Genomic DNA, 13,630 nt, shown 5'->3' with positions numbered 1-13,630 from the left:
AAAAAAGAAAAAAAAAAAAAAACAGTACCTGGGATGGGGGACACTGCTCTGAATCTTACTTGGTCCAGTCTTTCTTTCTCTTCATTCTTCCTATCACAAACTTCCCAGTAAATAAACATAACCTTCAAGCTTTAATGATGGGTCTCACAACTAAATGTGTCACTGAAGTGATCTCTCCCTGCTATCTTTAGGTTTATCTATTTCAAGCCAAAACCTCATCTTTTAAATACATCTTTTGGACTCTAGAGCAGGTTCCATTTCATAAAATAGAAATAGAAATTTTTGAAACCATGTGAGAATTGAGCAAGTTACTCCACCCAACCCCTAGTTCTACTACTAGCCTTCTGAACTGGCTTGCCAAAACATATAGACTCAAATCATGAGGAAAATGACCCTTTTAGTCAGTCAAGCTATCTGTCAATCACATTTACACATTATATCTCTAATAAAATATAAGTTCTATGAGGTCAGGGACCCTTTCTTTCTATGTCCAGCATGTAAAACAGTATACTACACATAGTAGATATTTAATATATACTTTTTGATTGAATGCTTAGGAGGTTCAATATTATATAAGAGAGTATCTCTTGGAAGGAACTGAGTCATTATTAAGGCCATTCATGTTTTTGCTTCCTCCATTAGAAGAATTCACTGTACTCGTAACTATATCCACATGAATTTGTTTGGTTCCTTCATGCTTCGGGCTCTGTCTATATTGATGAAGGATATCATTATTCAAGATTCCTACTCAAAAAGACCAGATGATGAAAATGGATGGATGTCCTATATGTCAGAGGTAACTTACACCATTACCATCTTTAAAAAACTTAATTAAGTACCTATTTTATGTAAGTCACTCAAGGTAGGTCCTATGAAGAATACGAAATATCAAGGAGATAGCAATCTAGCATGTATATGAAAAGATTCATAATGAGGTACTAAATATATAATATGGATGATTCTTCACTAGACAACAATCATAGAAAATCATAGCTGGTCTACGCCCAGAGAAAGAACTCTGGGAGATGACTAAAAACCATTACATTGAATTCCCAATCCCTATATTTATGCCCACCTGCATTTTTGATTTCCTTCACAAGCTAATTGTACAATATTTCAAAGTCTGACTCTTTTTGTACAGCAAAATAACGTTTTGGTCATGTATACTTATTGTGTATCTAATTTATATTTTAATGTATTTAACATCTACTGGTCATCCTGCCATCTAGGGGAGGGGGTGAGGGGGGGGGTAAGAGGTGAAAAATTGGAACAAGAGGTTTGGCAATTGTTAATGCTGTAAAGTTACCCATGCATATAACCTGTAAATAAAAGACTATTAAATTAAAAAAAAAAAAAAAAAAGAAAAAAAAAGAAGATCATAGCTGGTAAGGAATAGAGATTTAATCCTATGATTTTATAGATATAAAAAGCGAGTCTTTTCAAGTTTAAGTGATTTGTCCCAAGATATACATTAGTAAACTGCAGAGTTAGTGTTTAAATTGCAGGTCTTTAGGCTTCAAGTTCCGTTCCTTCTCAGGACACTTTCCCCTTCCCCTTTCCCCCAATTATATCATAACTATTGATCTATAAAAAGTTGTAATTATCAAGGAAGATGCTATAGAGGATATGGATTTTGAGTAATGAGACAAATGTAGACATAATAGGATGTAGGAGGAGAGAAAAGGTTTTCTAGAACAGATGAAAGAGTGTCAATAAGATCTTAGATCAAAAGAATGTTTGTGATATTTATAAGTTATAGTTTGGCAAGGGTAATGTGGGTTAAAATTAAATATGTAGGTTAGGAACACATTATAAAGTGCTTGGTGTGCTAGCAGTTTCAAACAACAAAAGTCAATGATTATTTATGAAATATTGTTCTTCTCATTCAAAGAATCTATTTTTCTTCCCCTCCTTCCATTGTTCATGACCTTTGATGATTTGAGAGAAGTTATTAATGACCAAATATTAGAATTAAAGTTTTTTTTTCCTCCTTCTATTTTCTCATTCAGGCACCAGCCCCTATAAATGACTGTATGTCATTTATACAGTCTTTGAAGGACAAGGCTGATACCCGAGATTGGCCTAATCTTTGGAACACATTTTCCAAGTTCTTGAATGGGACCCCACCCAACTAGGAAGTCTTACTTTATGGTGTGAATTGATTCTAATCTAAATTAATTCCAGCCCTAAAATATCAGATCTATGTATGCATACATTTGCATTCTTCCATTGAAATAACTCAGTTCATGAAAGAGAAAATCAACCAGAATGGTCTGGATAGAGATGGATTCTTTTGTTCAGATTGCTGGGCAGCTGAGTCTCATTGATTGAACCATGTTTCAGCAGGAACTGAAAACTTTTAGCCTACTGCTCATTAATATGTCTACCTCTTCATTAATTGTTTACCAATCAGGGTTGATTTTTACCTGTAAAGGGCACTTCCTTTTCCAAAGGTATTTAAGCATTCGGTGATATCTGTGGTTGAGTCTTTGGTTGTCAGGAGAGACCAATAATTTTACTTTATTGATTATTAGCTAGCCTAATTAATAAATTGATTACTGATTATCCAGAAACTCTGTCTCTTGGGATTTTTCATTCATCACTGCTTTTTTTGGATAAAAGCAGGAAGGTGGATAAATAATGCACATATACATACATATGTGCATGTATGTATACAAATGTATGTATGCATTTATAATTTAGAATTGATCTGGAGAGGTAGATAGTTTGGAGTTAGAGAGAAATAAGCTAAAATGATCAAAGAATTCAGAGTTAAAAGAAATTAAGATAGTTTTTCAGAGAGGTTAGTTGTCTTGCCAGTTGTCTACTGGTCATACCAGTAGTAGGTAACAGAGGTGGAGTGGAGTTGAAATTCGGGTTATATATCATCTGCATCCAGAGAAGGAACTATGGAGATTGAATGTAGATTAACACATACTGTTTTCACCTTTTTCCCCCTCATGATTATTCCCTTTTGTTCTGATTTTTCTCTCTCCATATCTCATATGAAAATATGTAAAAAATGAATGTACATGTAAACAAAAAAAAGTTTTTAACATGTAAACAGGGAAAATAAAAATAATTTTTGAGAAGTCCAGTTGTTTATCTTAATGCTAATGAGCACATTGCCAGAGCTTTCTCTGACACTGAGATAAAAACTAACATCTCTCTCCCTTCCTTGTATAGTCTTTATCTACTTGTCGGACTGCACAAGTTCTTGTGCACTACTTTGTTGGAGCCAATTATTCATGGCTTTTAGTTGAAGGTATATATCTGCACACACTATTGGGACCTTTGGTGCTATCACAGAAACGTCTCTTACCCAGATATATTTTGCTAGGCTGGGGTAAGTAAACCATGTGTCCAGATTTTTGCCACTGAAATTTAGGAGAATGAGATTTTAAAATGGTCTACTGATTTAGGATATATACAGAGAATTTAGGATATATAGAGAGAAAATACCACAGACAAGAATGAAGTTGGTTAAAAAAAAAATTCTGAACACCCAATGTTCATTAGATGGTCATTAAGGACAAGTTCAGATACTAATATTTCCCCCAGAAAGACTTCAGGACTTTTGGTAAAATGACTCTAGTATTGACCTACACAAAGAGATGTACACTGTTAGGCAACTTTAATGTCTCCTTTACATTTTCCCCTTATTTTGAAGGGGTAACTGGGTATCTATCTCCTTCTTTGATCGACCACTGAGTTGTAACATATCTGTCATGTAATTAAGAATTAATTTTGGATAACCCCACAAAGAATCATAGAATATTAGGTCTAGGAAGTGGTCATAGAAATCATCCAGTCTAACTTCACTGTTTTACCTACATCATCCTTGATAGAGTTATCCAGTTTCTACTGAAAGATATCCAGAGCTTTGTCTCAGGATATTATTATTAGTTCAGGAGTCATCCAATTCCATTGCACAAAGAATGGGTGGAGGGGAAAAGTCTTGTGGGCCCTAGGCATTTCTTATATTTTGAGCTGATGCTGTTGGTCCTGGCTGGCTAAAATGGCAAACAATTGACTTGGTCTTAAATCTTTTAAATTCCTCCTGTGTTTTCTCCTCAGCATTTCCTGTTTTGTATGTTGTCCCTTGGTGTATTACTCGAGCACAACTGGAGAACACAGGGTATGTATATAGCTAATGAGTACATTGTACTATTCCATGCTGGAATAGGATAAGATTATCATACTTTATGTAACAAAAACTGCCTAGCTACTTGCCCTTCCTCTACCTATGCTAGACAGTCAAGTCTGCTATGCCCAAACCTGGGTTTAAGGCCTACCTATACTTACACATCCTGTTTCCTGTTACCTATCTTTTAAAAAATATATTTAATATTTTATTTTTCCCCTAAAACAATTTTTAGCATCATTTTCTAAAAACTTGAATTCAAAATTCTTTCCCTCTATTCTTTTCCCCTCATCCAGGAGACAAGTAAACCATTTCCATATTAGTCATATTGTGAAAGAAAACACAGATCAAACCTACTCCCACTCCCCAAACAACAAAACAAATAAAGAAAGTGAACAACAGCAACAAAAAAAAGGTTAAAATCTGCATTAAGGTTACATCAATTCTTTCTGATGGGTAGCATTTTTCATCATAAATCTTTGGAATTGTCTTGAATCATTGTGTTGTTGAGACTAAGTCATTCACAGTTGATTATTATACAATATTGTTATTGCTGTATATAAAGTTCTCCAAGTTGTGCTCATTTCACTTTGTGTCAGTTCATATTAGTCTTTCCAGGTATTTCTGGGAGCATCCTATTTGATATTTCTTGTAATACAGTAAAGTTCCATTCCAATCACATATCATAATTTGATTACTTATTCCCCAATTGATAGACATCCCCTCAATTTCCAAATCTTTGCCACTATTAAAAGAGATATTACAAATAATTTTGTACCTATAGGCCCTTTTCCTTTTAAAAAAAATCTCTTTGGGATACAGACTTAGGAGCATTCAATAATGCTAGGTTAAAGGGTATACAGAGCTTTATAGCCCCTTGGGCATAATTCCAAATTGTTCTCTAGAATTGTTGAATTAGTTCACAGTACCACCAAGAGTGCATTAGTGTCTCAATTTCTCCTTATCCCCTCCAATAGCTGTCCTTTTTGTGATAATTTTCCTTTTTTATGATAATAGTCAATCTGAAAGGTATGGAGTGGTACCTCAGATTTGTTTTAATTTGTATTTCTCTAATCAAAAGAAATTTAAAGCATTTTTTTCATTTGACAAGTAAGCTTGATAACTTTATACTTTTTACCATGACTTCTTTTGAATTGACTAGAATTATTGTTGATCAAAGAAGCTCAATCTTTCACAATTGATCATTGTTACAATAACACTGTTACTACATACAATTGTTCTAGTTTTGATCACTTCATTCTTCATCACTTTTGAGTCAATTTTTGATGAGAATTAAGATTTGTGTGTTCCCATCTACTTTCTCCATTTTCCTTTCCACTATAAAAGTTCTTGCACACCTTTTAAGTGAGATAATTTAACCCATTCTAACTTCCCTTTCTCCTCCTAGTGCATTCTTCTTTCTTTCCCCTTAATTTTATTTTTTAAAGATATTATCCCATCATAATCAACTCACACCCATGCCTTCTGTCTATGTATATCCCCTCTAACTGTCTTAATAATGAGAAAGTCCTTAGGAACTGAAAGTATTGTCTTCCCATGTAAGAAAATTTAATCTTTTAAAATCTCTTATGATTTCCCTTTCCTGTTTACCTTTTTATGTTTCTCTTGAATCTTGTATTTAAAAGTCAAATTTTTTATTCATGTCTGGCCTTTTCATCAGGAATACTTGAAAGTCTTCTATTTCAGTGCATTTTTACCTTCAGTTTTGCTGGGGAAGTGATCTTTGATTATAATCCTAGCTCCTTTGCCCTCTGTAATATCATATTCCTAGGCCTCTGATCCTGTAATATATAATAAATCTTGTGTTATGCTGAATATGGCTTTATTATGTTTGAGTTGTTTCTTTCTGGTTGTCTATAATATTTTTGCCTTGACTTGAGAACTCCAGAATTTGGCTATTCTATTCCTTGGAGCTTTCTTTTGAGGATCTCTTTCAGGAGGTGCTTGGTGAATTCTTTTAATTTCTATTTTATCCTCTAGTTCTAGAGTATCAGGGAAGTTTTCCATTTTATTTTTTTATATAGCTTTTAATTTACAAGATATATGCATGGGTAATTTTTCAGCATTGACAGTTGCAAAACCTTTTGTTCCAACTTTTCCCCTTCTTCCCTCCATCCCCTCCCCCAGATGGCAGGTTGACCAATACATGTTAAATATGTTAAAGCATAAGTCAAATACAATATAGGTATATATGTCCATACAGTTATTTTGCTGTACAAAAAGAATTGGACTTTGAAATAGTGTACAATTAGCCTGTGAAGGAAATAAAAAATGCAGGCAGACAAAAATAGAGGGATTGGGAATTCTATGTAGTGGTTCATAGTCATCTCCCAGAATTCTTTCACTGGGTGAAGCTGGTTCAATTCATTACTGCTCTATTGGAACTGATTTGGTTCATCTCATTGTTGAAGAAGGCCACGTCCATCAGAATTGATCATCATATAGTACTGTTGTTGAAGTATGTTATGATCCTTGATAATTTCTTAAAAGATGATGTCTAGAATATATTTTTTCATCTTAGTTTTCAAACAATCCAATAGTTATCTCCCCTCAATCTATTTTCCAGCTCAGTTGTTTTTCCAATAAGATATTTCACATTTTCTTCTATTTTTCATTCGTTTGATTTCTTTTTGCCTCTTCATGTCTCATGGAATCAATCATTAATTTCTACTTGCTCTATTCTAATTTTTAAAAAATTATTTTACTCAATGAGTTTTTGTGCCTCTGTTCCATTTGGCCAATTTATCTTTTTTAAGGAATTCTTTTCTTCAATGAATTTTCATATTTCTTTTCCCTTAATTTTGCCATTTTTGCTTTTTAAGGAATTCTCTTTAGTGGATTTGTGTGCTTCCTTTGCCAAGATTCTGACTGTTTTTCCATTATTTTCTTGCCTCACTCTCATTTCTTTTCCCACTTTTTATTCTATCTCTTTTATTTGATTTTTAAAATTCCTTTTGAATTCTTTTGAGTTCTCCTTTTTTTTCTCCTTTTGAGAATTCTTTTTGAGTTCTTCCAGGAATTTAGCTTGGGCCTGAGACCAATTCAGATTTTTCTTTGAGGCTCAGAAGCAGCAGTTTTGACTTATTGCTTTTTTCTGAGTTTGTGTTCTGATCTTCCCTGTCATCTGAACAACTTTTTATAATTTAGTTCTTTTTTATTTGCTCATTTTGCCACCCTTTTTCTTGGCTTTTAACTCTGTGTTATAGTTGGGCTCTGCTCCCAGGGTTAAAGCTTCAGATCTTTGTTCAGTTAATTCTGGCCATCTGTATGTTTTTATTTCTTCCAAGGTGGTATGATCTACAGATAACTGTGATTACTACAGTCCTGGTTTGTACTCTGGTCTGTGTGTGACTACAAGCACTCTTTTCTGCCTGGGAACTATGATCAAGTTCTTTACTCCCTTACAGCCTTGAGCTAGTTGTGTGCTAGTGCTCCTTTTTACCCAGAACTACCACTCAGATGTATGTATGGGCAATGCAACAGTTACTACAATCAGTGCTAGCAAAGGGACCCATTCAATCTTCTTCTGACCCCTTACCATCTGTAGATTGAGAACTTCAGAAGCTGTTGCTGCCAGTTGATTTAGTCACTCTGACCTAGTTGTACCAGATGGGTGGGAGCATTTAAGTACCCTGACAACAGTAAGAAGACTAAGGGAAGACATGAGGTATTTTCTGTTTTGATGAAAACTTTCCCTTTTCTTCCAAAAATTGCCACATACCAATGTTTTCTCAATCTTTTTGGTCTCAGGGCCAAAGCTTTGGATAGAATGTTAGACATGGAGTCAGGATGACCCGAGTTCAAATTCAGTTTCAAATGCTTATAAGCTGTGTGACTCTGGGTAAATCACTTAACTTCTGTTTGACTTGGCCTCCCGTAAAATAGGTATAATAAAAGCACTTATTTTCCAATTTGTTGTGGGAATCAAGTGAGGTAATATTTGTAAAATGTTTAGCCAATGCCTTGGGCACATGTAGGCATTTAATAAACGCTTGTTTCCTTCTTTCCTTCCTTCCTATTGATATTTAACATGTTAGAAATTAAAATGTCTTAGTACTATTAAAAAATAGTTTTGACATTGCAAATCTTCCTAAAATATCTTAGGGACTTCTAGAGATCCCTGGACCACACTATGAGAAGTGTGAGCATATACCACAGAATATCAGAGCTAGAAGGTGTCACAGAGATACCTAATTTTATAGAAGGAGAAATAGTGTCAGATTAATTCTTTCCAGGATGGAGATGTTAAACTATAACTTCCATAAGAATGGCCCTCAGTTTTGTTTTTTCTTCTCCATTTGCAAGGGCACTACCCTTGTCCCATCCCTCATAACCTCACACCCAGACTACTATAAAAACCTCTAAAATGGTCATCCTTCTCCAAGTTCTTCATCTTCCAATCCACCATATTCTCTCCTACAGATTCCTCATTACCTACACTAATAACTTCCAAACTTCTCTGTCTGACTTTAAAAGTCCTTCAAAATCTCATCTTGCAGTATTTCTTTAGACCTTATCTTCTGTCTCTTTTTTATTGTCACATGAACATGTTATATTGCTTACTGCCTCAGATTATAATTTTTCCTTCACATGGAATGCTTTCCCTTATTTATAGCTTCATAGACCTGGAAGAGGACTCGGACATTTTACATTTTGCAGATGAGAAAACTGAAGTTTATTTCCCTAAGGTCACATAATTAAAAAAAAAAAAAATATATATATATATATATATATATATATATATATATATATATATATATATATCAAGGCAAAGTCAAAATCTTTACCAGGTACTCAGTATCATGTTTTAGGGAATGAAGTGCTAGACTTGTGGCTCAGGAATATCTGGGTATTAACTGTAGAGGGCCAAGTGTACTTGAAACAAGTAATCTTACAACAAGGTGTTAACTCAGTAGAATTGAGATAATGATTCTCTCTCTAGTTTACATGTATTTAGTATAGTTCTACAAGTTGACACCTATTCTACAAGATTGATACCCATGATGATATACTTATAATAGAGTATATAAGAGCTATGAGATCTGGGAGGGAAGATAGACTCTGAGATAAATAGAGAAGACAGAGGACTGAAGGCTAAAGGACAGACTTGAAGACAAAGACCATCATGGTGGCTGTCCTGTCTCCTTCACTCCTCCACTAAGACCAAGACCCATCTGAAGGTCCTCCAGAAAGCTAACCCAGCCCCAGGCGAAGGAGACAATGAAGACTTTGGACTTTATTCCTTACTATTCTCATGGTGATTATTTTGCTGAAACCAAGACCCATTCAGAGCACCTCCAGAAATCTAGTCAGAATATTACAATTAATCCCACCTCTAACATTCATTAGCTGAACTATCATAGCCAAGTCAAGCTCCTTCTCAGACCAAGGTGATACCTATAGTGATTCTTGAATTTGCCCTGCTATAGCTCTATTCATTTTTTCCTTCCTTATACCACTTCTCCATCTCTTTCTCAGAAATCAAGAATCAATTCAACCTTTGCTACTGTGATGGGCAGATTAACTACTTTATGACTTCCCTTAGAATCTCTGTGATTCTTAGTTATAGGCTGAACCCCATAGGCTTAACAAAGACAAATTTGAAATAGTCCCTCTGTTTCTGAAGAAGCTCCTTCAGAGGAGAGACTGTTTCAAATTTATCTTTGTATCCCTGATACCTAGTATAATGCCTAGCATATAGTAGGCTCTTAATAAATACTTTTTGAATTGAATCAAATCATTCCCTCTTTCTCCTATTGTAAGGTCCTTAGGGGCAATAACTGTGAAATTGAAAATTTTACTTTCCCTGGCATCCTGCACATTGGCCTTGTGAATAATAGGCCCTTAAAAAATTCTTGCAGAATTGAATTGAAATTATTTACTAAATTGAACATAAGGGAGCATCATCATTATCCTCCTCATTATCTTAAAAAGACCTCCATGTCCCATCCTTATTCCCACTTCTGTCACTTTGGCCAGGCTGTGAGGATTCTTTCCCTGTCTCTAAAGTCAATTTCACCCACACACCTTATAGCTTTTGGACAGCAATCCTTTTCCAGTCTCCTCCACATATAGCCAACCTTTGGCCCGTGTCAGTAAAATGGAAGAGTCTTCTTCAAAACTACACATTGTCTTTCCTTAATATTGAAAAGCATAAATGCTTTGCTTTATACAGTTGGTTGTAGAAAATAGACTCTGTGATGTAGTATCTAGGAGACAAGGAAATTTTTTTTTCTTTTAATATCTTCCCCACTTCTAAGCTTACCCTTCTGTGTACTATTTCTTCATAGATGCTGGGGGACAAACAAAAATATGAAAATCTGGTGGATCATCAGAGGACCTATGTTACTTTCAATTACAGTAAGGACCATATTCTTTTCTTCTCTGCCCAGTAATTTTCTTCTTTTAATCATTTAGCTCAGAATGTTCAGTGCCTCATGAAGGGCTGAGCATGGACAAGAATCTTTTGGAATCTGGTGGATATGATGAAATCAGATTAGACGTGATTTCTCTTATTCCTTAAGGGAAAATGCCAGAAGAGGCTGAAGTTATGGAAAGAGGATTTAACTTTTTTAAAGCCTGGAGAGGCAATTCTTACTTTCTGATAAATCTTGTGGTCAGAGGAGAAAGTTAGCAAAAAGGTAAGAGTATTAGAAGGTCAAATATGTAAAGGATAGATTCTACTTGTGTGTAGAGGAATTTTCTTTTCATTAGTAATTTGCTTTAAAGCAGGTCTGTATACAGATTTCAGCGATTCCACAAATTAGAAAGAAAGGATGTCTTTATTTTCACTCACACTTGATTTTTTTCATAATGTTCTGAATTTTATTTTATGCATTTAAAAACATTATTCTGAGAAAGGATCCTTGGGTTTCACCAGATTTCCAAAGGGTCTATGATACAACAAGATTAAGAAACTCTTCTAAAGGTTGTACAGTATTTAAGTTTTTATTGTTTTACTTAAACTTTTTTTTTTTTGAGCAATTCATTTTTATGAAAATAAAGTATTATATTCCAAAGGAAGCCCAAGGATCAAGTAATCACTACTGGGGAACCTAGTTTTAAGGAAGCAGAGTTTTGAAGTAGAAACCCTACAGAGTGGTGTTGTTGATGTGATTTCTGTATTCTGAGATATAGTTAGAAAGAGTGGTAGCAGCATGGCATGAAAATGATCAGAAAATGATGGTTCAGCATCTAGGGTGGATCAGATAAATTCTTACCAATCAGAAGAAGCCCAGGATCCAATAAAGTGGATCAGAGGGTACTAATGATGAGGTTTAGATTTGGGGTACCCAAATGAAATTAGAGTTTCTGGTGATCAGGGAGTTAAATAAGGTCTAGGGGCAGGTTTGGGGTTCATGGTAGGTTTGGCTCCTCTGAATCCCTTGGGATTCGGCACAAGGGTAGGGAGTTTGGGGAACTCCCTTCTGGAGGTGCAAAAAGTTCCCTGTAAAGGAATTTACAGACCTGAAAACCTAGATTGATAAAAGAGGTTTATTATGGGGATTGGAAGTAAGATTAAAGTCTGGCTAAGGAAATAGGTGAGGGTAAAAAGAAGATAGCATTAGAAACAGTATTCCAGTGAGTTGTAAAGGCAACTGCCAAGGTCCATCTACAAAAGCCTTAGTTGATGGAAGCTCATTATATTGCTTGTCTTGGTGGGGGTTGGGAAACCCAAGCAGATCATTAGAATGGGGGCTGGGCCAGCCCAAGTTGGCTTAGATACATGGGGGCTGGGATAAGCCTGGATCTCTTATTGGAATTCAAAGGGGTGCTTTTGACCAGGATTTGTGAATCAAAGGTCCTAGCTTCCTGAATTGACAATGCATGAGCCAGGAGGGGCTGGGAGTAATCTGAAAGAAATCACAAATCAATAGGAAATAGTTTCTTAAAGGAACCACAATCCACTTCATTAAGAATCACTTAGTTTTTATCTATAAATAGCAACTTGGTACTTTAAATGTGAGATCCTTATCCAAAAACTAAGTTGACTTCCTTCTGGAGCAATGAAATAGAACCAGTAATGAAATTTACATAACAAGTAAAATCAGAGCTAAGGAACATGCAAGTAAATGGAACAATGAATTTTGGAATCTGAGTGTCTGATAGTGCATGTTTATAATCCCTGAAAGATTCTACTGAAAGAATTAAGGCTAATGAAAGATTCTATTGAAAGAATTGAGGCTAGTAGATTGCTTGACTCAATCTCAAAAAACAAACAAACAACAAACAAGATTGACTCAGAGTGAATATAATAGTAATTATTTCTATTTTGGCCAGAAATCACAAGGGTCTTCCCCTCCCAGATGGATTTTTTTTTGGGGGGGCGGGGGGAGAGAAAAGTGGAACTAGGTAAAAGAGGGCATTTTTTGCCTCAGTTCTTACCTAGAATGAATCACATATTGGACATTGTCTCAGTTAAACTAAGATCTTAGCTCTAAAAGGTCAATTCTCCCACTGCATAGAAGATCATCATCCTAATCTATATGTTGCTACTGGACCCCCACTACAGAGGGGAATGTGAGATTGGTAACTTTGTACAGTTTACCCTCACTTAAATCCAATTCATTTGCATGTCATGGCATTATTTCTTTGATCTTTTGGTCATCTTTGAGAATGAAGGACAAAAAAGAACAAGAAACTTTTTATCAGTGCAGATCTATATCTATACTGGCTCAGCCACTTAAAAATGTTGCCAAGAGCCTTCCCTTGGGGAAGGGAAGGCAAGGCAAGGCAAGGGAAGGGAAGGGAAGAGAAAGAAAGGGAAGGGAAAAAAACCAGCTTTCAATGGTTTAAATCTGAGTATTCTGGTATTGAGAAACTCATTTTTCATTTATAAGCTAAAAATTGACTAAATCAACAATACTTATTTAATAATCATCCTCTGGTTTTCAAACATTTATGATTTTTTATTTTGTGATATTTTTCCTTTTATGTTTTATAAGAGTTACATGCATATTAATTCAGGAACCACAGTGGTTTCAGAATCATCCTCCTCAACTTGTATCCTTGAAAATGCTTTTTTTTTTATATTCATATTTCATCAGTTTTCAACAAATAAAAGCTTTTCCCTTGCCCCTTTAAACTACCACACTTTTCACATACAAAAAAGGCCTTGCCCTATTGTTGTGCCAAGATATAGAGACACAGAAAAATATCAATTTGCAATTGGAGAATTTATTTAAAGTCAACTTTGTCCACATGAGATCAGTATCAAAATTACATGGTCCCAAACAAAAGGACATAGGGTTTTTTTATAGAATCTAAAAAATTAGCAAACAGGTTAGCTTGCTTCCTTATCTGATATATTTGCAACTGTTTGTTAAGGAAATACATAAAAGACCGCTGCAGAAGTCTTGCTTGAGATTTCTGCTACTAATGTTATGCAGGAGAGAAGAAGATGGGTTTGGAGAGTCCTAACTGAAAACTATTGTAATGCTGGAGAAACTGAGGCAGAGAGATTTA

General features: G+C 35.0%; 1 protein-coding gene across 1 annotated transcript in view; it reads left to right on the top strand.

The window, feature by feature from the left end:
- Window positions 1–13,630, top strand: part of GLP2R (glucagon like peptide 2 receptor) — a gene marked incomplete at its 5' end in the record, with an annotated part of 80,331 nt that overhangs the window by 32,425 nt on the left and 34,276 nt on the right. Inside the window, 4 exons of the mRNA XM_031965546.1 lie at window positions 643–796; window positions 3,187–3,346; window positions 4,078–4,138; window positions 10,456–10,525. Coding sequence (XP_031821406.1) covers window positions 643–796; window positions 3,187–3,346; window positions 4,078–4,138; window positions 10,456–10,525 — 445 coding nt within the window. The remainder of the gene's footprint in view (window positions 1–642; window positions 797–3,186; window positions 3,347–4,077; window positions 4,139–10,455; window positions 10,526–13,630) is intronic.

The sequence above is a fragment of the Sarcophilus harrisii genome, chromosome 4, assembly GCF_902635505.1.
Source record: "Sarcophilus harrisii chromosome 4, mSarHar1.11, whole genome shotgun sequence".
Taxonomy (NCBI): Eukaryota; Metazoa; Chordata; class Mammalia; order Dasyuromorphia; family Dasyuridae; genus Sarcophilus; species Sarcophilus harrisii.
Note: the sequence above shows the minus strand (reverse complement) of the source record. Positions and strands in the feature narration are given on the sequence as shown.